Source organism: Lynx rufus, unplaced genomic scaffold (assembly GCF_022079265.1).
Source record: "Lynx rufus isolate CCGP_SWC_20201006 ecotype Redwood Valley unplaced genomic scaffold, mLynRuf1.p SCAF_10, whole genome shotgun sequence".
NCBI lineage: Eukaryota > Metazoa > Chordata > Mammalia > Carnivora > Felidae > Lynx > Lynx rufus.
Window position 1 is genome coordinate 61,224,369 of NW_025814824.1, and position 24,127 is coordinate 61,248,495.

Sequence of the window (24,127 nt, forward strand, 5' to 3'; positions counted from 1 at the left end):
AACCAGTTTGCGTTTGTTTAGCAAGGCTGAGAGATTGAAGAAAGCTCTGGGAGGCAGTATTAAGCCTATGGATTCAAGCCAGGGCTGCTGGGTTAAAATCCTGGCTCCTTAGCTCACTTGTTCTGCGATCTTGACACATAGCCTTTCTGGCCTCAGTGTTCTCATCTATCAATGGGGATAGTTGTAGTACCTACCTCATGGGAAAGTTCTGAGGCTCTGATGAGTTCATATAAATCACCTGGACAGTAATTCTTACAATAGGCCCTCTAGTGGTAGCTGCCATTATTATTATTACTATTACTGTGTCAAATGAAATGAGCTCCTGAGAAAATTTGCGTTAACATAAATATAAATAAAATTATATTTATTCCATAAATATAATTCCATAAACATAATTCCACATAAATTAAAATTTTATAACACGTTACAGAATTAGTTGATATAAATAAACCAAGTGTATATTAACCCAGTTTTCCTGAAAAATGGTGGTTGGGCAATTTTTGTGTGTTTTATTTTTAAATGTTCGCAAGTCAAGGTATAATGTATTTTTGAGGGGGTAACAGCTTTATTGAGATATATCCAGACACCACATGCACCCATTTCAAGCACACAATTCAGTGTGCGTGTGTTTTGACGGGGAGCCCTGGGTGGTTCTGGGATTCCTCTGCCCCAGCCACCCACCCCTGGCCTTCGTCGTACACGTCCAGCCTTGGTTCTGCGTGAGGTGAGGACATCCCAGGTAGGTGCAGAGCAAAGGAGGCTTCTGTCTATTCAGTTGTCATTTGGGGCTAGGGAGGGCCTGGAAGGATGTCACTTGGCATGCGTGGTGGTGACCCCGCTTGTCTCGCTTGCCTCCCCAGAGCACCTGAAGGAGCGCCTGGCCAATGAGCTGTCTGGGCTGCCCAAGGTGCGTCTGATCCGCGCCAACAAGAGGGAGGGCCTGGTGCGAGCCAGGCTTCTAGGCGCTTCCGCGGCGAAGGGTGAAGTGCTGACCTTCCTGGACTGCCACTGTGAGTGCCACGAGGGGTGGCTCGAGCCGCTGCTGGAGAGGTGAGTGAGCGTGCGAGTGGGGGCCCAATGCTGTGCAGAAGCAGAAACAAATTTCTTACCTTGGCGCCTGGGTTCAGATGCCCCTGGGGCAAGTCCTCTGTCACTGGATATGATAACAGTCTGTGCCCCACACAGCTGCAGAGGCCATTAAATGAATGAATACACATACGGCCCTTAGAACATGCTAGCATGTATGAGGCCTTGTTAGTGTTTACTTTTACCACTGCTTATTATACACATTTGTTGTGGAACACTTAGGAAGTATTTTGATCAACCAAGAAAAAGCTATTAGTCATATAGAATCACAGTGCTGAAGAATATACGTTTTGGTGTATTTCCTTCAAGCAAGGCTGTCTTATCCATTATACCCAGTACCTACAATGCTTAGGACCCATGAATTTTTTTAATAGACCCGCAGAAATGTTTTTATGTTAATTATTTTACATCAGAAGGAAAAAAATGAGCATCATAACAATGGATTTAGCCTGGAGTGTGGTTTGTCCTTCTAGCAATATAGTCATAAAATACAGCTTTAAATATATGTTATTTTTTATGAAGTCATGAAAAGTCATAACACAGCCCTGTCTTTAAGGGCATGTCTCCTGCTGTCCCACAGCCTCATACGCTAACCCTCCCAATCTGCCTGTCCTCCAAATCTACTGCCACTGGGCTCCTCCCCTCCCCTCCCCTCCCCTCCCCTCCCCTCCCCTCCCCTCCCCTCCCCTCCTCTCCTCTCCTCTCCTCTCCTCTCCTCTCCTCTCCTCTCCTCTCCTCCTTTGTCTCCCTATTCTCCTGAGTCAGCATCACAGCAGGCAGGAGCTGGGCTGGCAAAGTCAGAGCTCTCCAGGTGGAGGAGGAAGGTCCAAGATTGGGAGGGTCTTCATTTGGTCCCTCCCCACAGAGCAGGCAAAGGGTGAGAAGATCAGAGTCTCTGGGGCACCTGGATGGCTCAGTCAGCTAAGCACCCAATTTCGGCTCAGGTCATGATCTTGCAGTTCGTGGGTTTGAGCCCCGTGTCAGGCTCTGTGCTGATAGCTTGGAGCCTGGAACCTGCTTTGATTCTGTGTTTCCCTCTCTCTCTGCCCTTCCCCTGCCCTCTCTCTCTCTCTCTCTCTCTCTCTCTCTCTCAAAAATAAAACATTTAAAAAAATTTTTTAAAGAAGATCAGGATCTCTGCAGTTGGCAAACTGCTTTCCCATGGCCTCTAGCACTTTGGTTGCCACGGTCTGTCTGGAAGAGCTGGGGACCCACTTTCCTCCCTTCCTGTGTGAGACCAGGCTGTCCCCTGCTCTGCTACTTCTGCTGTCCTATCTATGTCCTGTCCCCTGTGGGTCCCACAGCTGCCTCCTTCTCCTCTTCAGCTCTGATGAGCTTCACCAGCAGCAAGGACCCAGGGTTCCTCAGGCCTGTGATGGAATTTTACAGCATGGTGACAGCTAAGGGTTCCCTCTGGAACCTGGACCAGTGGGTTTGCCCTTCACCCCTTCCCCACTGTGAACACACATGGCTGCCTCTAGGCGATCTGAAGTCCCCTGATGCACTAATACCACCCAGCATTCTACTCCAGCCCATCCGTTGAAGGCCAGTGAGGCAGCCCTCCCCATAGACAAGTCCTTGTTCCATATCCCCAGATAAAAGGATTCTCCACCCTGGCTACCCATAGAACCCCATCTGGGCAACTTGTAAAACATACCAACTCCTAGGGTGCCTGGGTGGCTTATTCGGTTAGGCATCCAACTTCAGCTCAGGTCATGATCTCACTGTTCATGAGTTCTAGCCCCGCATCGGGCTCTGTGATAACACCTCAAACCATAGAGCCTGCTTCAGATTCTGTGTCTCCCTCTCTCTCTGCCCCTCTCCTGCTTACACTCTGTCTCTCAAAATAAATAAACATTAAAAAAATTTTTTTAAAAGCATACCAACTCCTTGGTCTCATGGCCAACCACTGGATCTGAATCTCTAGAGGTGGCCCCGGGCTTCTGGATGTTTCAGAAGCTCCCCAGGGACCTAGGTGTGTACCAGAGTTGACACACGCTGGTCCCTCAGATGGTCCCAAATGGGAACCCTCCCTGTCCCTTGGACGGTCCGACAGGAGCAGTAACCATGTTCCTCCAGGGGCTTTGGGCAATAGATATTCTTTGGTTTTTAAGTCAGGTGGGTGGTGCTCCTGGCATTTTATGAGCCGGGGACTGGGAATGCCAGACGTCCCACAGTGTGCAGTTCAGCCCTGCACAACAAAGACTGGTTCTGCCCCAGATGCCAGTAGCATGCCTGCCCCCGCCCCCCACCCACGGGGCAAGCTGTTACTGGGCCTGCACACTTTGTAACCATGGTTCAGGGTCCTTTACTCCAATGCTGGCTCCCCCAGTTTTCCTTTTCTTATAAAAATTAGGCCACCCAACCAGTTTGATTGCAAATCACAAGTTCTTCTGGTCTCTGTCAGGGGCTAAGAAGCTTCTTTGAACCTGCCCAGCAGGTCAGCCACTTGTCTTCTCAAACCTTTTAAGAGTGCCCTAAGTTTGTTTAAAGAATTCAGGGGGGTGGGGAGGGACACCTGGTGGCTCAGTCAGTTAAGCCTCTGACTTTGGCTCAGATCATGACCTCACGGTTTGTGAGTTCGAGCCCTACATCGGGTTCTCCGCTCTCAGTGCAGAGCCTGCTTTGGATCCTCTGTCTCCCTCTCTCTCTGTCCTTCACCCCCTACCCCTGTCAAAAATAAATAAACATTTAAAAATTAAATCTTCCTCAGTTAGTGAATGCACAGGTTTTATTCATACAGTCTATCCTGAACAATGCAATTTCGCCTAATACTGTAATTCTTACCTGAGTGTGGTATTCACTTTGCCCCCTCTGACTTTCTGGAATTATTCTAAGGACACTTACAACTCAAGTCTGGTAGATCTCTGTTTCTTCACATTGCTCTGTGTGACTTATGATGTTTTAGGTCTCAAATTCCAGATAAAAGCCCCCAGAATGTAGCCCAGAGAAATCCAGTGTTCACACACAGGCCAGTCCCACTTCATCTTCCCTGGTGCACTGTCAAGTGCAAAAAAAAAAACAAAAACCCACACGATATGGCAGCATGCTGAAGGTCTGTGATCATGTTTGCAGAGAGAATAGCTAAAGCAGGCACATGGGCTGATATTTTTCTCTACAGTAGTGTAACCTGTTTCACAGTAGTAAAGAGGACAAGAAAAGACTAGCAGTAGGTCCCAGGTTCTCTGCCAGCCACCTTATAAACATCCCCCAAGGGCGTCCTCACCTTAACCCTAAGAGTAGATATTATCGTTCCAGGGTCACCCACAGGTGACAGGTTCTGAGAGGTTAGGTGACTTGGCTAATGTCACATGGCAAATAAGGGGCAGGATTCGAATTTTTATTCTAACTCCAAAGCTGATCCTTTGGTCTGGGCGCATCTCTGTTTTTTAGAGGGATAATTAGTTCTCAACACTAAGACATTTCGTTGTGATTAAATGAGGTCCCTCTTGGCAGTCTTTAGAAATTGTAAAATCTGCTTTCTGTCTTAAAAGTGACCTTTGGTTTTCACATGTTTTGACTTTCATGGAGGGACTCAGATTTATCCAGTGTGTCCATAGATGGAATCTGAATATTGAAGCTGGGGAATTTTCCTATTCAAACCAGAATCCTTCCTTCCTCGGTCTCCCCCGCCACCTGAGCGTTCCCTGTGAGGATCACCCGCCAGGGCCTCATGTGGCTGCAGACACCTGCAACGAGAGACGTAGGCCTTCCTCACACGGGCTCTCCTCCCTCCTCGCGGAAGGATGAGGAGAGTCATCCCCAAATTCCCTGATTGTCCTCCCGCCACCTGTCCTCATGGAGAGGCACATGGGGCATCCCGGATGTTCGCAGGATCCACGAAGAGGAGTCGGCAGTGGTGTGCCCTGTGATCGATGTGATTGACTGGAACACCTTTGAGTACCTGGGCAATGCGGGGGAGCCACAGATCGGCGGCTTCGACTGGAGGCTGGTGTTCACGTGGCACGTGGTTCCCGAGAGGGAGAGGACGCGGATGCGGTCGCCCATCGATGTCATCAGGTTAGGGGCTAACCTCTGGCCACTCACTCTCTGAGCGTGCCTCGTTGTGTCTGGCCACCGTGTCAGTGAGGGTACCTGGGGAGGGCTGGTTAGCTGTTGTTCCCCCACTTTCTCCAGAGCATTTGTTTATTTTATTTTATTTTTAAAATCTTTATTTATATTTGAGAGAGAGATAGAGCATGAGTGGGGGAGGGGCAGAGAGAGAGGGAGACACAGAATCTGAAGCAGCCTCCAGGCTCTGAGCTGTCAGCACAGAGCCCACAGTGGGGCTTAAACTCATGAACTGCGAGATCATGACCTGAGCCGAAGTCAGACGCTTAATCGACTGAGCCACCCAGGTGCCCGAGCATAATTTTATTTTTATTAAAAAAATCTTTGCCACCCACATGAATTTTATGTTGGTATATTTTATTTATTTACGTATTTAAAAACTGTGGTAAAATATGCATAACAAAAAAATTGTTCACTTCAACCATTTTTTAAAGTGTTTAGCTCAGTGGCAATCAAGCACATTCACAGTATTGAGTAACCGTCACTTCCAGAACTTTTTCATTGTCTTGTGCGGAAACCCTATACCCATTGAGCAATGACTCCCCTGTCTCTTCTTCAACCCCTGGTCACTTCTATTGTACTCTCGATGGATTTCCCTAGTCTAGATTGCTCGTGTAAGTGGAATCACATAGTATTTGTCCTTTTGTGTCTGGCTTCTTTCACTCCACATAAGTATTTTCAAGGTTCTTCCAGAACCCCGTTCCTTTAATGGCTGAACAATATTCCACTGTATAGACATCCATGTTTGTTTATCCATTCACCTGCTGATGGCCGCTTGGGTTGTTTCTATCATGTGGTTATTGTGAACAATGCTGCTGTGAATATTGATTTACTGTTACTGTTTGAGTCCCTGTTTTCAGGTTTTTGAGGTATATACTTAGGAGCACCATTGGCGGGTCATATGATAATTTCATGCTTAACATTTTGAGGACACACTGTCAGGTCCTTTTTCAACTGGGGGATAGGTGGACCTGGGGGGTGAATGGGCCACCTTTGGCTAGTTGGTGAGCCTGGGTCTGAGTAGAGTGGGTTCAGCGGGGGCTTGGTTGCTCTCGTTCTTTTAAGTGTTGAAGTAATATAAAGGCTTCTTCCTCCCCTTCCAATTTCAGGAGCAAATGGGAGGTAGATATAGGGGTCAGGCAGAGGGAGATCGGACATCAGCTTTATTGCTGGTGCATTGAGCTGGAAATGGTGTCTTAGGTCTGCACCCATGTTTGGCAGGAGGACTTCTGAGTTCTGACCTTGAGATGACCCACTGGCCAGAGGGAGATGCCTGTGGAGACAGTCTTAAGAGATGGCGGTAGAGGGGTGCCTGGGTGGCTCAGTCAGTTAAGTGTCCGACCCTTGATTTTGGCTCAGGTCATCATATCACGGTTCGTGAGTCTGAGCCCCACATGGGGCACACTGTCAGCGTTGAGCCTGCTTGAATTCTCTCTCTTTCTCTGCCTTTCCTCTGCTTCTGCATGCCCCCCCCCAAAAATAAATAAATAAATAAATTCAAAGAAAACGAGATGGGGGTAGAGAAATGAACAAGGCCAAGTCACATCCAGCCTAGAAGGCCAAGGACGGGGCTTTGGACTTTACCCTGAGAGAATAGAAGCCACTGAAGGGATTTGAGCTGGAAATGACCCTGCCTGTTGCATTCTTTAAAGATTGCTAGATGCCATGTTGGCAAGGGGCCTGGAGGGGGTGGGGCAGTGGGCAGGGACATCTTTAGGAAGCATCATAATCTTTGAGTCAGGAATGATGGTGCAGGAGAAGATGGAGAGAAACGGGGTACTCCAGAGATGATGTGATGGACGAACTGAGAGAGACTGAATGAGAATGGGGAAGGCAGGGATTGTGGTGACACCCCGGCTTCTGTAGGAGTCCTGAGTGACATCCTACTCAACTTTCACTGAACAGATTTGTAAACTGAGGCTCAGAATAGGAAGGGTCTTATCCAGGTTCATACATCCAACCTGGGATGCTGACATGTACTCCCATGGTCCCCTCCTCCCCATCACACACATGTGCTCGGGGATGTCATGGCCACCTCCTCTTCCCTTCCTATAATATCCCTGGGTCTCAGTTTCCTCACCTGTGAAATAGGTACAAGCATATCCACCTTGCCTACCCCTTAGATTTTTGGGATGAAACACGTGGAAGTGCTTTGTAGTCTAGAGCCTTCCCTTCCACAAGGAATCTTGCTGTCCTTTTCTCATTGGCCCAGAGCTTGGAATGCAGGGAAAGCGAATACTTTGTCAAGGCCCAGAAGCACTGCTGGGAGACCTTAACCTTTTTAAACAGTTAGACCCTTGATTATGTACAGTTTCTCTACCTCTGAATACATTCCTTGGCATCTGCACGTCTTGGTGTGTTGACCTTTCAGCTTTCTGCTGTGGTATGACAGAAGGCTTGGGCCATTTCTAGAACCAGAGGAACCTGCTGGGGAGAAAACAAGGCTGGGTGAAGAAGAAGGCAAAAGTGGCCATCGGGGTCCTGGAAGGAGGCCACTCATGCAGGAGAGGAATGGGCCCTGGAGGAGCTTTGAGATGAGAGCTGCCTTCTGTGGTCTTCTACGCTCCAAAGGGCATCTGTGTTGCCCTGTGACCCTGTGACCAAGGCCACCACAGCCTAGCGCTAGCCATCCTCTTGGGGAGCCTGTCTCTTTCCTCAGCTCTCTGGGTTGTCTGTGCTTCTAGAGGTACAAGGTTTTATCTCACCCTCAGGCCTGTGCTCATGCTGGTATCTTCTTGGAGAAACATTCCATTCCTCTTCTCTGCCAACTCCTCCGTGTTCTTCAGGCCTCATTTCCTCTGGGAAACTGAACCCTGCCCACCTGCCCCATGCCCTCCCCTCTGTGCCCACACAGTGCTGCCTGGTGAGATGTTTGTGAGCCTCCTAGGGCAGGGACCGTGGGGCACATCTATGCCTCCTGGCCCAGCACAAGGCCTGGTACAGAGTGTAAAGTCAGGGTGTGCTTAGAGACAACTGGGCAGGCTGGAGGGCTCCCGACAGTTCACCTGCTGCTCACACTGCAATGTGGTTATCACACTCTCCTAGGTCCCCAACAATGGCTGGAGGGCTGTTTGCTGTGAGTAAGAAATATTTTGAATATCTGGGGTCTTATGATACAGGAATGGAAGTCTGGGGCGGAGAAAACCTCGAATTCTCCTTTAGGGTAAGTATTCCAGTCTTCTCTTTGGACTCATCCTTCACTTGTCCCTTCTCTCTCTCTCTCTCTCTCTCTCTTTCTCTCTCTCTCTGGGAATGATGGGATTTTCCAGGAGAACCTGGCAGACTTTTCTTCCATGTTGATGGTTTTTATCGAACGATCCTGAAAGAGGATAGTAATGGCATGCACATTCTATAAACCTGCTTGCCTTCTTGTTTGAACTTTTAAAAAATTGTACTTTTCATAGATTTGGGGCAGGGAAGGGCCTTGCAGGTCACCTAGTTCTTTTCTCTTACTACAGCAGGGAGAGACTGGGGCCCAGAGAGGGGAAGTGACTGGCTCAAGGTCACCCACACAGTGAGTGGCAGAGATGGGGCTAACACCCAGGCCCCTGCTTCCCAGACCCATCTTGTGGAGTCTTGATTTGCTTATTTACTTATGAAATAACCTGTTTAGCACAGTGACCTTCAGACTTTGCCACATATAAGAATTGTTTAACAAAGAACTTATTTAAAAAGACACATTTATAGGTACAGTCTCCAGAAAGTCAGGCTTGATAGATTTTTGGTAGGGACCAGGAATCTGCTTTTTGGGAAAAGCCCATTTCCTGATTCTGCTGCTTGTGTCCCACAGATGCCCCTTTGAGAGGCCACTAGCATTTCAGTGGGTTTTCCAGTTAACCGAATCCTGCATTTTGAGTATCAACATTTTATGTTAACGTCTGTAGTTTTTAATAGAAAATTTTAAATTTTGGTAGTATTTTATATGGTTTCCTGCTTAGAGAGAGTTAATAAGAATTGGCCCTCCGCTGAGGACTCACACCCCCCATTATAAGTACCAGATACTCTCCCCCGTCTCACATCCTGGGAACCGTGGGGTCTTCACGGCCCTGTGCCCCAGCATGAGCTGGTCTCAGACAAGTCAGCCTGTTGAGGTTTAGGATGTGCTTTTAATGGTCTTTCTGCCTCTTCCCTAGGTGTCAGGCTGCTCTCTGCCTCTAGAAGTTCTTCCTTTCCCCTTCCAAACCTCTCTCCTTACTCGCTGCTTTCCTATCTTCTGTGGCTAGGAGATCAGGTAATGAGCCTGTGTTTTACATAATGAGTAATGGGTTCCCAGTGAGGTCAGTTATGGGTGCTCCTGTGAGTCAAGTGCATGAGCTCTAGTGCATGGACTCTGGGATCTTGCTCCCAGCGGCTTGTCTTTGGGGCTGTGTTCTTGCTCTTTGACTGCATCCTGTGTCCTGAATGTGCTGGGGAGGTGGCCTCCTACCCCATGGAGGGTGAGGCCTGGCAGTGTTCATCATGATGTCTGTGTGCCCGGCCTCCTTGCTGCAGGCACGGTGGACCAGCAGCTCACCATTCCGCGCCACCCCTCCCCCCCCTTCCCCCCCCCCCCCCCCCCGCCCCGCCACTCACCCACCCGGCCTCCTTCCTGCTCTCTGCACAGATCTGGCAGTGCGGTGGGACCTTGGAAACACACCCATGCTCTCACGTTGGCCACGTTTTCCCCAAGCAAGCTCCCTACTCCCGCAATAAGGCTCTGGCCAACAGTGTCCGAGCAGCTGAAGTGTGGATGGATGAATTTAAAGAACTCTACTACCATCGCAACCCCCATGCCCGCCTGGTGAGTTCCCCGGCCCACCTGTATCCCAGCTGGCCTCATCCAAACAAAAGCAGCTGATTCTGGCCTCCCCACCATAGTGGACCTGGTTCCAGAAATAGATACAAGTATGGGAAAACTTTATCCCCCCACTTATAATAATACATTCATGTTGATTCTCATCATTTACAGTAATTATGGTCTGTGTCATCATTGCAAACACTGATTCAAGGCTACTGAGCCACTGCTTCTCAGAGAAATACGGTGCTAGGTTCCTTCAGGCCTCTTGCAGGTTGACATTTTTGCCAACCGATCAATACATACAGTATACAATACGTGGTTTTATGTATATTTCTGTCGAAAGATTGTTTGCATTGAACTCATGGCCAACAACACCGTGACACGTGCCTAATCCACGTATTTTCTCCGCCAGGCACAACACAGCCTTCTTGCACCGAGGAACACTAGCCAGCCCTTCAGCACCACGCTTGGGGGCCTTTTAAACAGTGAGGTCACCAACACAAAGCAGCAAAATGTGGCACTAGGTGGGCGATGAACAGGACACTTGTTTACAGCATGAGAGCTGAGACATGATCTCAGCCAGGAGCGTCACGTTGGGTGACTCAGATTTTTTATCCCTCTCTGTATGTGTTTGCAGATGATGGTGGTGGTAGTGGTTTTAGGGTTACAAATAAGCTTTAGCAAATAGGTCTACTGCCTCTGCACTGGCCAGCTCTACAGGCCCCTGGACAGGGTGCCCACTCTGCACCAGTATCAACTAAAATGAAAATGTAAACCTCTTTTTCTGAATCCTCACAGCAGCCCTTCAGGATATCTATGAAATTCTCATTTTTTATTTATTATTATTTTTTTAATGTTTATTTAATTTTGAGAGACTGTGTTTGAACGGGGGAGGGGCAGAGAGAGAGGGAGACACAGAATCCGAAGCAGGCTCCAGGCTCTGAGCTTGAGCTTGTCAGCCCTACGTGGGGCTGGAACTCACGAACTGTGAGATCATGACCTGAGGAAGTCAGACACTCAGCCTACTGAGCCACCCAGGCGCCCCAATTCTCATTTTAGATGCCAGAACTGAAGCTCAGAGAGCTTGCCCAAGGCCTCGTGGGTGATGTGGGCAGAACTGAGCCTGGGGTGCGTAGAACCCACTCCCTGCTCTGCAGAGCCCTGTGGACCTGCCCCTGACCTTGGCCCCTTTCTGCCTCTGGGCTCCAGGGTCATTGCTTCCTCTGTCATGCCCAAGGCTGCGGGATGGAAACATCTGCTCCTTCCCATTACCCAGTCTGGAACCCACAGCTCTCTCTTCCTGAGGCTTCCCAAAGAATGACATATTAGAGGGGCCCCACATACACCTTTTGTCTGGATGCCTGTGGCCGAGTGTTAAAAGGGATATTTGGTTGAAGATGAGGGCACAATGACTCATCAAAGGAAGGCCCTCTGGGAAATAAGTAAAACTCTGAAATTTTGCTCAGACGTTTTCCTGACATTACCATTTTGTTAAATATTTAGCCTGTTAAATTTTAATACTTTAACATCATATTGCAAGGACAGTAATAGTGCTCGGCACTGCTCTCGTGGCTATGCTAAATAGATGCTTGCTTTATTTAATTATTTAGAAGTTAAAAAAAATTTTTTTTAACCTTTATTTATTTTTGAAAGAGAGAGAGAGAGAGAGAGAGAGAGACAGAGTGCGAGCAGAGGAGAGGCAGAGAGAGGAGACACAGAAACTGAAGCAGACTCCAGGCTCTAAGCTGTCAGCACAGAGCCCGACATGGGGCTTGAACTCATGAATTGCGAGATCATGCTGTGAGCCACCCAGGTGCCGCAATTATTTAGAAGTTCTTAATCACTTGTTTTGTCCAGAAAACTAAACTTCCACGAGTATTTTTCACTGCAGCACTTGGCACTTACCATTGTAAGCATATGTTCAGACTTCAGCATGTTGAGCACATAAGGTCTATGTACATGGTTACATTGAGAATATTCACCTGTGTTTGAAAGTGAACGCTTCAGATATCAGCAGTAATTCAGAATGTCAGGGTGTATGTACTCGACTGACGTCCACTGGTCTGTGATCACACACTCATCGATGGTGCAGATGCACGGGTCCAGGGAGCTGACGCAGCCCCAGGACTCGGCTCCCCGACTTCATTACCAGGCGCTTCGTGTCCTTCCCTAGAGCACCTGGCCACACCTCCTTGTAGCGAGAGTGCCCGAGAATGTTGTTTGTGTGATGGTCTCTTCAAGTTGTTTGTGTGATGGTCTCTCCTGCCAAGGTGCTGTCGCTGTGTCTGAGGCTGGTCTGACCCTCTGAGCCTGTACAGGACCCAGCACACAGTGGGTTCTCGGTACACGTTGCAGAGGAGGGAAGCATCCGTGGAGAGAAGGCTTTGGTAGGAAGTACGTGCCCTGCAGGGACTCACTGCTTTTGCTGTTTCCTCAGGAACCCTTTGGCGATGTGACAGAGAGGAAGCAGCTCCGTGCAAAGCTCCAGTGTAAGGACTTCAGGTGGTTCTTGGAAAACGTGTACCCAGAATTGCACGTGCCTGAAGACAGGCCTGGCTTCTTTGGGATGGTGAGTGAGGCGGGCCTCTGGTGGGTAGGGGCTTCCCTGACCAATAAATCCTAGCCAAGAAAGGCCCCTTCATGGGGTCTGCTAGCCTTCCTCACCCCTTCTCCCCTCCCTGCTTTAATCCACTGTCTTTCCTTCTCCCTGTGTCTGGGCCTCAATTCCAGAATGTCAGCACTAGAAGCCATCTCCGAATTGGTGACAATAAGCCTCCCATTTTATAGATAAAGAAACTGAGGCTCACCTGGTGTTTCCATGTCCGGTTTCACATTACTTCAAGCTTCAGATGGCTGGACCAGTTAATAATTCCCAGCTCGGGGATTGATAAAGGCAGTAGTAGAGGGAGAAGAGTCACTTCGGTTATTTCAAAGAACCTGAAAGAAATGTCTCTGGGATGAAGCCAACTAAAATGTCCAGTGCCTTTGGCTTTGGGGAGGAACGACACCAACTTAGGAAGGTGTCCTCTGCTGTGTCGTGTTGATCAGAAGTGCCCATGTTCCATTCTGGGAGTCTTTGATAAACACAAAGCAGGACGTTAATGCATTAAATTCAGTCTTTGCTATGAAAAGGTTCAAGCAGAGAGAATGATGTAATGAACCCTGTTCCCGAGCTTCTAGAATTATGATGATTTTGCCTCTCTTGCTTTCTGTCTCCTCTGCTGCATCCTCTCATGTTTTTCTTTGCTCAAGCAAACCCCAGGCATCCTGTCATTTCACTCCCATTCGCTTCCCCGTGCACGTCTGTATGGACGGTATCTTCTAACCGCAGACCATTATCACACCCCCGTCGAGTGAGCAGTAATTTCTTGGTACCCTTTAATATCCAGCCCTTACCCACATTCCCCTGCTTTTTCACACCTCTCTCAGGGTAACTGGCTGGTTCCACTGGGGTCCAGACAAGGTCTCGAGTTGTGGTTGGCTGCTAGTCCTCCCTCCCACGTCTCCTTCATCTAAGGCAGACCTCTTCCCTCCTCCTCCCCACTTGTGCTAATATTGTTGCAAAAACAGCATCCGTTGTCCAGTAGCACATCTCACCCTTGGAATTACCTAATTGTTTCCTTGTGGTGTCTTTTAAATCATGCTTCTCGCCCATAGTTCTTAAAATGGAAGTGAGGTCCAAAGGTCTGATTGGAATGGAATCATCAACCTTTTATGGCAAGAACACTTCACAGGTGTGTTTTGTGCTCCTGCAGCATCATCGCAGGAGCACCTAACCTCTGGTCATCCTGCTTCTAGCGATGACATTGATCAGCGGGTCCATGGGGCCTGTCCGGGACCAGCCACTATCAGGGGCCATGTCAGCATCCTCTCTCGTGTTTTCTGTAACTGTTGATAATCATCACCTAGACCCAAACTTCAAGTGGCATTGTCAAATGGTGCTTTTTCTAATCCTTTCATTTCCTCTGCATTTTTAGCTGTTTCTGTAAAGAACAACGTTCCCTTGTTAACTGGGACCATTTGGTATTCGTGAAATTTAGAGTTCATTCAGAAAAGGCATAACAAATTTTAGGGATGAGTGGGTGACTCGGTCAGTTAAGCATCTGACCCTTGATTTCAGCTCTGGTCATGATCTCACAGTTCATGAGTTTGAGCCCTGCATCAGGCTCTGAGCTGACTGTGTGCAGCCTGCTTGGGATTCTCTCTCTCTCTTTCTCTCTCTCTCTCTCTCTCTCTGCCTCTCCCCAGCTTGCGCGCTCTCTCTCTATCAAAATAAAAAAATAAACTTAAAAAATTAAAAACAAGAAAAGGCATAGCAAATTTTTAAGTCCTTCTCTTTATTTGCCTGTTTTCAGAGTAAGAATTGGCACTTCAGTTTCCTCCAGTTTGTTTGTTGGCTCATTTGCTTGTTGGCTTTTTCTTTTCTTGAGCATCACTGTAAACCAGTAGGGTTTTATATGGTCAGTGTGCTGCAGTTCATCTGTTGGTTTCTGTTTTTTTCTTTGAACAGTTCAGGTTGCCCATCTTCAGCTAGTGAGAACCTCTTCATTTTGGCTTCTGTGATCTTGACCCCTTGTAGTAGCTTGATTGCTTCCTTGATCCCAGCCACGCTCATCTTCTACGTTTGCTGCCATCCCTCCCAGAGCCCCTGACCCTTTCAGTGGGGGGCAGTGTTCAGAGCCCACAATCCGGATGCCAGCTGTGGTCTCTGTCTCTAGACCACACTCTACACCAGAAACATAATGCTAGCCACATACGTAATTAAAAATTTAACTATATTTAACTTTATTTTTAAGGTTTATTTATTTATTATTTAAAAAGTTTTTTTAATGTTTATTTTTGAGAGAAAGAGAGAGTGCAGGTGGGAGAGTGACAGACCGAGAAGGAGATCTGAAGCAGGCTCCAGGCTCTGAGCTGTCAGCACAGAGCCCAATGTGGAGCTTGAACCCACAAACTACAAGATCACAACCTGAGCTGAAGTTGGACGCTCAACCAACTGAGCCACCCAGGTGCCCCTAGTAACCATATTTTAAAAAGGAGCAAGTGAAGTTAATAATATATTTTATTTAATTCAATGTATCCCCAGTATTATCATTTCAACATGTAGTTGATGTAAAAATTTATCGAGATGCATTACGTCTTTTTCTCATACTGTCTTGAAACCTGCTGTGTATTTTACACTCACTGCATATCTCAATTTGGACTTGGTCACATTTCAAGTGCCCAGTGGCCACATATGGCCAGTGGGTACCATGTGGGGTGCACAGTGCTATTGTTTTTCAGTGGGTAGAGAAAGGAAATGCATATTTTTGAGAAACAAATCATGAACTCATACTGATATCTCAAATTTAAATGTAATCTTACAGGATTTTTTCTTCTTCGATATTATACTTGTATTACTTTTTTCTTACACTGAAAATCTTAGTTTCAAAAATATTACCATATTATTTATTTGCCTTATCTTAAAAGATATTTAAAATAGTTTCAAAATAATAATTCACTATTACCACTGACAGTTGATACTGAATGAGGTTTAGGATTTCTTTGCTGCTCTATTTGTTTATAGAATATAGTTCACTAAGGAAATGTAATCAAACATGGAATGTTCTAAAAAACAAAAACAGCGGGGAATGTTCTAAAGTCATTTAATATCATTCTTTTTTCTGTTTCACCAACTTGATACAGCTAGCTTAGTTTATCTCAGTTTTAATTTTCAGGGGTTCCCACCTCTCTTTTAGTGTTTTTTCCATTTCAAATCTTTCTGAACATAGGGAGTTCATTTGAGGTCACAGTCCTTTGGTGGTCAAGCGTGGGGACTGATTTGCTAGATGACATTTGAGCCCTTCCAAATCTGAGGTGTTCTGCTTATTCTAACCAGATTTCTTCACAAGCAAAGGGACTTCAGGAACATGGAAGTCTGTGCTTTGTGAGCTAGTGGATTGGATTGTGGAATCTTCTTTCAATATGACTGAGTCTTATCTTCAGAAACAGGCTAGTCAAGGGTGGACGAGGGCCAAGGCAGGAGAGGGATTCATGAGGAGTTCATTGAGGGGTCTTTGAACTCTCCAGAAAGAGATTTGGAAGGTGTATGTCTTTCCCTGGAGGCTACTAAAAGGGAGGCGGGAGCATGATTTTTTTCTCTTGGAATGATCGAAGGGTTTTAGATCTAAAAGGTACCTTAGAGATGGCATTAGATTAGACAGCGTTGAGTGATGGGGAGAGCACTGGACTTGGGGTCTGAGTTCCTGGATTCAAGACTCAGGCATCTCCACTCGTGTGACTTTGGGCCATCAGCTCTGTATTATGCTGTTCCTATAGTCTAGAATGGTGGACTTCTCATCTGGAAAATGGTGAGTCTCTCACACAGGATGTCTTTTGCAGATGCCTGCTTGCAGGGGTCCTTGGTACATGTGTGAGGCAGCAACCCAGCTCTGCACGGACCAGTGCAGCAATAAGTCTGCACCAAGGAGAAATGGAGAGATAAGAGCTTTCAGGTCATAAAGAGTTAATCTCTCTGCAACTCAGATTTATCTTTAGAAATGGGGGTTATGATTCTTGCCTATGGTATAGAATGGGAAAGCACTTTCAAAACTAAAAATCTAAGGAGCTCTTACCCAGTAAGTCCGGTTCTTGACTCAATGACTCCTCTCCAATGGAGTCATTACCGTGGGAGCCTTGGGTGGAACCTGTTGTTGTGTATAAATCTGGACCAAAATGCCACCTTTATGTTTTGTTTAGCTCCAGAACAAAGGACTGAGAGATTACTGCTTTGACTATAACCCTCCCAATGAAAACCAAATCGTGGGACACCAGGTCCTTCTCTACCACTGTCACGGAATGGGTCAGAACCAGGTAGGTGCTGCTTCTCTATAGTTTGACATTCTTGAGCCAGGGGAAAACAGACAGTGGGAGCCTGAATGTTCAAGGGACCGTTTGTGTGGGGTCTTTAAAGAGAGAAATGAGGGGAAGTCTCTCTTTTTTTTAAAATTAAATATTTGAGAGGCGCCTGGGTGGCTCAGTCGGTTAAGCCTCCGACTTCGGCTCAGGTCACGATCTCACGATCTCACGGTCTGTGAGTTCGAGCCCCGCGTCGGGCTCTGGGCTGATGGCTCAGAGCCTGGAGCCTGCTTCCGATTCTGTGTCTCCCTCTCTCTCTGCCCCTCCCCCGTTCATGCTCTGTCTCTCTCTGTCTCAAAAATAAATAAACGTTAAAAAAATTTTTTTTAATTAAATACTTGATGTGTATATATATATATATATATATATATATATATATATTTGCATTATGAGGGTACTATATGCTTTTGCAGAATATTTGGGAAATGCAAAAAAATATAAGCAGTAAGTGAATGACAGGACCCTGCAACCACCATTAGAACTAAGACCTAGTTATTTCTCATCTTCCTTTATGCAAGGCCTTTAGATCATGTGTTTTAAATAGTTATTATCATAATGTCTATATGTTTTATATTCCATTCTTTCCACTTCGTCATACTTTTCACGTGTTATTAGACATCCTTTGAGAATGTCATTCCTAATGGCCTCTTGATAATCCTTTGTGTGGCTGTATTACTGTTTAGTTAACTGATTCCCTGCCTGCCTGTTTTTGATTGTAAAGTAACCATGCCACTAACCTCTTGTCAGAAACAAAAGTGGGGGGGTGGGGAGCAACAGATCTGCGTGTCCGATGACTTCCTTAGAATTAATGCTTGAACAGAATTCTAGGTTTTGATGGATAGTGCCATGTAAAGTGGTGTTTAGGGCAATTGCTGGTGGCCGGGGCAGGTCTGTCTTGGTTAAGTGCTGAGCTTCAGGCTGGTCAGGGGAGCAAGTTCTGGAAGGTCTGTGAATTACAACAGATCCCAGCCCCAGGAGGCAGATAAACCACCAGGGCGGGCCCGTGGAGGACGCAGGAGACGCAGGAGACCCAGAGGAGGGAAACGTTGGCTACCTGGACCTTTAAAGCCTTCCTGCCTTAAGCAGTGTCAGACACCTAGAGATGAGTGGGTAGGATTTGAGTTTCTTCCAGCTCCAAGTCACCCCAGGCTCTCGTCCAGCCATTTCCCTCTCTCCACATCAGAGAGTAACTGACACACGATTGGCTGCTCCATTTTTAGTTTTTCGAGTACACGTCCCGGAATGAAATACGCTATAACACTCACCAGCCAGAGGCCTGCATCGCTGTGGACGCAGGAATGGATATTCTCATCATGCAACTCTGCCAGGAAACTGCCCCGGAGAATCAGAAGTTCATCTTGCGGGAGGTAAGTGAGCCGTCTGCTGCCCTCCTTGCTCTCGGTGCATGGGCTGCAGAAGGGGGAGTGGAGGTAAAGAGTGTTCCCTGGCACAGTCCTCGAGGGTCTCAGGAATGCGGCCACATCTGGGGAGACCAGGGAGTTCACCATGGACCCAACAGTATGGTCGGGGCCCCGGCATCCAGCATCAGGAGTGCTTTGACTCCCATCTAGTCGTTCTGGTCTCCTTAGACCGTGAGCCATAGTCCCGGAGTGAGGAGCTGTCGCAAACACACTCAAGGATGAAATGGGCTTAAAATGAGTGAAACGAATAGCCAAAGCGTGAGGATGTGAGGTTAGATCCAGGGGCAAGCTACTCCATTTCTTTAAGCCTCATTTTTCCCAGCTGTAAAATGGGAACAATAATAGCCTGTCTACCCCTAGTGTGGACTAGATGGACAGCAGAAATAGTCCTTGGAAACCATAAAGCTCTATAGAGATCAGTTGTTACCTGCGGGGTAATCACCAAGAAAACCTCTCTCTGATGGAGCTGGCTCTCCATCAGAATAGCAGAATAGTTGATGTTGATTTGGAACCGGGTATTATTTCAGGCCTGTTAGGCACTAGCCCCGCCACACTTGGCCACAAGCTGTAACAGGACTCATGAATCTGTCAAATCTTTTGACTCACTAAAAAGCACTTGAGGGAGTAAATCCAAAGAAAATAATTCAAAAGATGAAATGAGTTTTTATCTCCATAGGAAGCTTTCATTCCCAGCCTGGCCCCAGGGATGGAAAGATTGGTCTAATTTGCTAATAAATGGGTTAATTCTAAGCATGATTAAAAGTTGGAGTACATTTTCCTGTAGAAGATATTATGATTATCAGTGAAATTTGCGGGCTACCTGAACAAGCCTGCGCCATGGTGTTATCCGTCTGATATCAGAAATAAGAGGGAAGATACTTCTGCAAGCTCCCCGTCTGTGGTTCTCTGCAGCGCCCACCTCCATCCCCTTCTCTTGTTTCTTCTAACTGTAAGCCCTCAAGGGGCTTACACAGTAATGTAAGCTAGAAATCATAAAATTGGTTTGAAACATCATTAAAATTGTAGCTTAAATTTCAGTGACCAATTAAGGAAAAGTAAAGTCTCCTTAGAAGGTTGGGAAAAGGGATGCTATTTAATTATTTCCTTTCATGGTACTCTGAAGGCAACATTTGAACTCTTTTAAGGGTTTTCAGGGTTAATATTTTTGAGATTCTTCTGCCTATAATTTTATTCCCAAAGGTTTCTCTTTCCCTGGAACAGGTATGTCACTTGCTCAGCCATGATTAAGTTCCCAGGGAACTTAAAGCTTACAACAGAGAGGTGGAGGAAAAAAACAGACTCAAGGATGGGGGAGAGTTTCGCTGCGGTAACTCAGAACAGTTGGGAAAAGGAAGACAAGGGGAAGGCCTTAAAGAGGACCATGATCTTTTGGGGTTGGGGAAATTGGCACAGTCCCATAGAACCCATGTCCTCAGGTGACTTGTCCCCTTGCCCAGCTGTTCTCTGGCTGAGCTGGGACTACAGCCAAGTTTCCTGATTCTGTATTTAAATACCTAAGAGAGGGGCGCCTGGGTGGCGCAGTCGGTTAAGCGTCCGACTTCAGCCAGGTCACGATCTCGCGGTCCGTGAGTTCGAGCCTCGCGTCAGGCTCTGGGCTGATGGCTCGGAGCCTGGAGCCTGTTTCCGATTCTGTGTCTCCCTCTCTCTCTGCCCCTCCCCCGTTCATGCTCTGTCTCTCTCTGTCCCAAAAGTAAATAAAAAAAAAAAAACGTTGAAAAAAAAATACCTAAGAGAAAGAGATCGCCAGGGATGGAATTAGTTGACCTAAGGGAAGCGGAAGATGTTAATAAAGAATCTTTGATCCTAATTTCCCTCAAGGAGAAGAATAGCAGTAGGGAGACTTGGGATCTGACGGATCCCCAGAGCAGCCAGCAGGTGGCACCACTCGCCCTGACGGTGGAGTCTGGGACCCTGGCGAGCCTGACGCGCTTGTCCACTCCTGGCTCTGTCTATGCGTGGGCAGTCCTGAGTTGCCTCAGTACGGGGCAAACACAGTGCTCAGTAAATATTTCTGCAATGATAAAAAATCACCCGAGCTCTTAACACATTTTAAGGAAAAAGCTACTTTCTGAGGAATTATTTGTATTTCTGGTAAACAGCCAGTGCTTATTCTCTCTTGTAGGATGGTTCTTTATTTCACGTACAGTCCAATAAATGCGTTCAGGCTGAGAAGAAGGCCTTCAGTGACAGTTTCATACCATTCCTACGGCTCTGCACCAACTCGGAACATCAGAAATGGTTCTTTAAGGAACACATGTAATACCAAGAAGCTCCACGAAGGAGTGGCAAGGCCCCCGGACTCTGGTGACAGACCCACCCCAACCCTGGCTTCCTTGTTTTTATAAGGAAGTCATTTTGCAATCTGTGAATGTGACATTGGATTTAATCAGCTTTGTACTGATTTGGAAAACTTCAAAATTGCTCCCAAATGCCCTATTTTCGAAGGGTGATCATAAAATGTTAACTCGTGGCATTCAGAGAATTAAAATCTTTAAATATTTTTCTATCAAGATGTATGTCCTACTGTCATGTCTTTTTCTTAACCCCTAGCAAAGAGGTAAATCTTCTCTTTTGGTGTTTGTGAGGGTTCCACGAATGTGTGGAAATCAGACTCATGTAATGTACTCTGTGTACACTGATAACACCTCAAGCATGGCGTTAGGTTTTTCTCAGTGTAGACAGATGGACACGAGGAACATTGTATTGATTCCTTCACACTGTTGAGATATTCCAGGTTTATTGAAATAAAGAATGTTATTTGCTTATGTGTTGCCACCATAGTCAAAATTCCAGCAAAGGTTTACATTAGCTAAAGAGAACTAAACCAAAGCTGAAGTCTTTTTTTTTTTTAATTTCTTAATGTTTATTTATTTTTGAGAGAGAGAGAGAAAGACAGAGCGTGAGTGGGGGAGGAGCAGAGAGAGAGGGAGACACAGAATCCGAAGCAGGCTCCAGGCTCCAGGCTCGGAGCTGTCAGCACAGAGCCCGACGTGGGGCTCAAACCCACAAACCATGAACTCATGACCTGAGCCGAAGTTGGATGCTTAACCGACTGAACCACCCAGGCGCCCCACCAAAGCTGAAGTCTTAAAGGAACAGTGTGACTTGCTGAGCCACAGTAAACTTGAAGCACACGGTGGCCTTCCGACAATGCCCAGCTGTGATGTGGCTGGCTACTTTCGGTAATTACCTCTGTGACTTTAAAAGACATTTATGTCATTTCACGTTTTAATCACACGTTAGCATCAGGGGAAATTCAATGTGCTCTATGAAACGCAGTTTTCAAATTTGTTCATTGATGAGATTTGGTCCTGAACCCCGTGTTCAGTTCTGTGCTATAGCAGCTCCTGCTGCTGTTTCTGTCAGTAATTCTGATCTGTGAACTAGTCCAGATCCACTTCTGAGATCTTGTCAACCTGATGACATCAGTGTGATGATTAAAAGCAAACTATGAGGACATTGCAGGTCTTTGTTTTTGTAACCAATCAGATGTGAGCAATGAAGACACAGGCGTACTTGATTTCAACATACATTTCCTACCCCCTCATGCTGTCAATAAAAGCATCCTCCCTTCTCTGAGCAATCTGGTTTAACAATCACCCAGAACAACTCCAACTGACCTGGCTAGTGTCAATCTGATGCCTCTTAACCACACTGAACTTTGGTTTCTTCTTCTGTCAAATGAGAATAATGAAACCAGCCTCGGGGTGGGGGGGGGGGTTGTGAGGATTACATAACAGAGCAGATGAAGGCTTAGCTTAGTCCCTGGCATGCAGAACAGGCTCATTAAATTTCTTTTTTTTTTTTTTAATGTTTATTTTTCAGAGAGAGAGAGAGAGAGCTCACGTGAGCAGGGGAGGGGCAGAGAGGGGGAGACACAGAATCCCAAGCAGGCTCCAGGCTCTGAGCTGTCAGCACAGAGCCTGATGTGGGGCTTGAACTCATGAACTGTGAGCTCATGACCTGAGCCGAACTCAGACACTTAACCGACTGAGCCACCCAGGCGCCCCTTGTTAAGTTTCTATTTTCATAAATAACGTGTTATACAATGTGAAGCACAATAAGCATCTGCGGCCATTTATTCAAAAATAAGTATTAAAGAATTTAGTGATTTTATCCTTATGGGATTAAATAGCTCATTGGCAGGTGGGACTAGGGTATGAACCCCTTCCAGCACAGCTCAGTTCTCTCGTAAATGGTTAAAGTGAGAAATTTTATGTTATGCATATTTTACCTTTGCTGTGTGTCAGTCTGAGCTCCATGCAGGGGTGTGGGAAGATGGTTCGGGCAGGCATAAATGGATGCCGACCAAATTCATAAAGAGTGCAAGGGTGGGGTGCCTGGGTGGCTCAGTCGGTTAACCGTCCGACTTCAGCTCAGGCCATGATCTTGAGGTTCGTGAGTTCGAGCCCCGCACTGGACTCTGTGCTGACAGCTCTGAGCCTGGAGCCTGCTTCGGATTCTGTGTCTCCCTCTCTCTCTGCCCCTCCCCGCTCGCGCTCTGTCTCTTTCTCTCTCAAAAATAAATAAACATTAAAAAAAAAAAAGAGTGCAAGGGGGCCACAACGTGCATTTTTGTGTGCACTCACTGGGCACTGCCACCAACTTGTTTGGCTCAAGAAGTCATCCCTCTTCCTCCTGCTATCAACTTATGTGCGGTTATTTTTAGGGTAGAAAACTAATAAAAATAATATTTTTTTAGGATGCCAAGGGAAATATTTGTACAGACTGGGAGGCAATTTACAATATTTTGATGAACATTTTCCTTCACTGATGGATGAGGAATCTGAGCCTGGGTGTCTCCATCTGACCCACTGGAAGGTGTGAGTTGGCCCCTAGTCCTAGTGTGCTGAGCCAGGGGTCCTGGGGGCCAGCCTTAGCTATGTAGGTTATTTCACCTCCCAGGACTCATTTCCTCATCTACATAATGGGGATAAGAATGCCCTTAAGATTGTTGATTTCTTTTTTCTTTCTTTTTTTTTTTTTTTTTTAAAGTAGGCTTCATGCCCAGCACGGAGCCCAATGTGGAGCTTGAACTCACAACCCTGAGATCAAGACCTGAGCTGAGATGGAGAGTGAGATGCTTAACCAGCTGACCCACCCAGGTACCCAAGCATGTTGATTTCTTACCTAAATTTTTTAGTTACACTTTTAGTGGTTACCCTAAGGATTATAGTCTGCTTCCTGAATTTATCACAATCTTCAGCATAGTATTGAGTTAATTCCAGTAAAATTTAGCAAATTTGTATCAGTGTAGCTTCATTTTCTACCCCCTCCTCTGTGCTATTGTAGACATACAAATTGTGTTAATATATGTTATAAACTCAGTAGAATGGTATAATTATGGCTTTATTTTTATTATTACTCTGAAGAGTAATAAGAGAAGAAAAATATGTATATATACACAGTCTCTTATATTTATCACCTAAGTATCATTTTCCATGCTGTTCACGACTTGCTGTGAATCTGAGTACCCTCTGGTATCATTTTCTTTCAGTGTAAAGACTTTCTTTGGTATTTCATCTGGGCCAGATCTGTTAGCAACAAAAGCTCAGTTTTTATTTATTTGGGAATGTTTCTATTCTACCTTCAATTTTTTTGGAAGATAGTTTGGTTGGCTATAGAATGCTCATTTACATGGTTTATCCCCCCACTTCATCATGGTGAGTTTCAGATTATACCACCCTAGTGTTGCCTTTGTTTTGAATGAGAGGTCATTTGGTAATCATTTGGTTACCTGTGATGAGCCATTTTTCTCTTGCTGTTTTTAAGATTTTCTCTTTGTCTTTGTCTTTCAGCAGTTTAAGATACGTCTAGATGTAGCCCGTGTTTATCAGACTTGGGGTTTGTTGCA

General features: G+C 46.3%; 1 protein-coding gene across 1 annotated transcript in view; it reads left to right on the forward strand.

Moving 5' to 3' along the window:
- Positions 1-20,783, forward strand: part of GALNT12 (polypeptide N-acetylgalactosaminyltransferase 12) — a 37,525-nt gene extending 16,742 nt beyond the window's left edge. Inside the window, exons 3-10 of the mRNA XM_047066894.1 lie at positions 861-1,050; positions 4,921-5,106; positions 8,203-8,320; positions 9,761-9,937; positions 12,372-12,503; positions 16,673-16,786; positions 18,052-18,198; positions 20,396-20,783. Coding sequence (XP_046922850.1) covers positions 861-1,050; positions 4,921-5,106; positions 8,203-8,320; positions 9,761-9,937; positions 12,372-12,503; positions 16,673-16,786; positions 18,052-18,198; positions 20,396-20,533 — 1,202 coding nt within the window. The 3' untranslated portion in view covers positions 20,534-20,783. The remainder of the gene's footprint in view (positions 1-860; positions 1,051-4,920; positions 5,107-8,202; positions 8,321-9,760; positions 9,938-12,371; positions 12,504-16,672; positions 16,787-18,051; positions 18,199-20,395) is intronic.
- Positions 20,784-24,127: the final 3,344 nt, after the last annotated feature.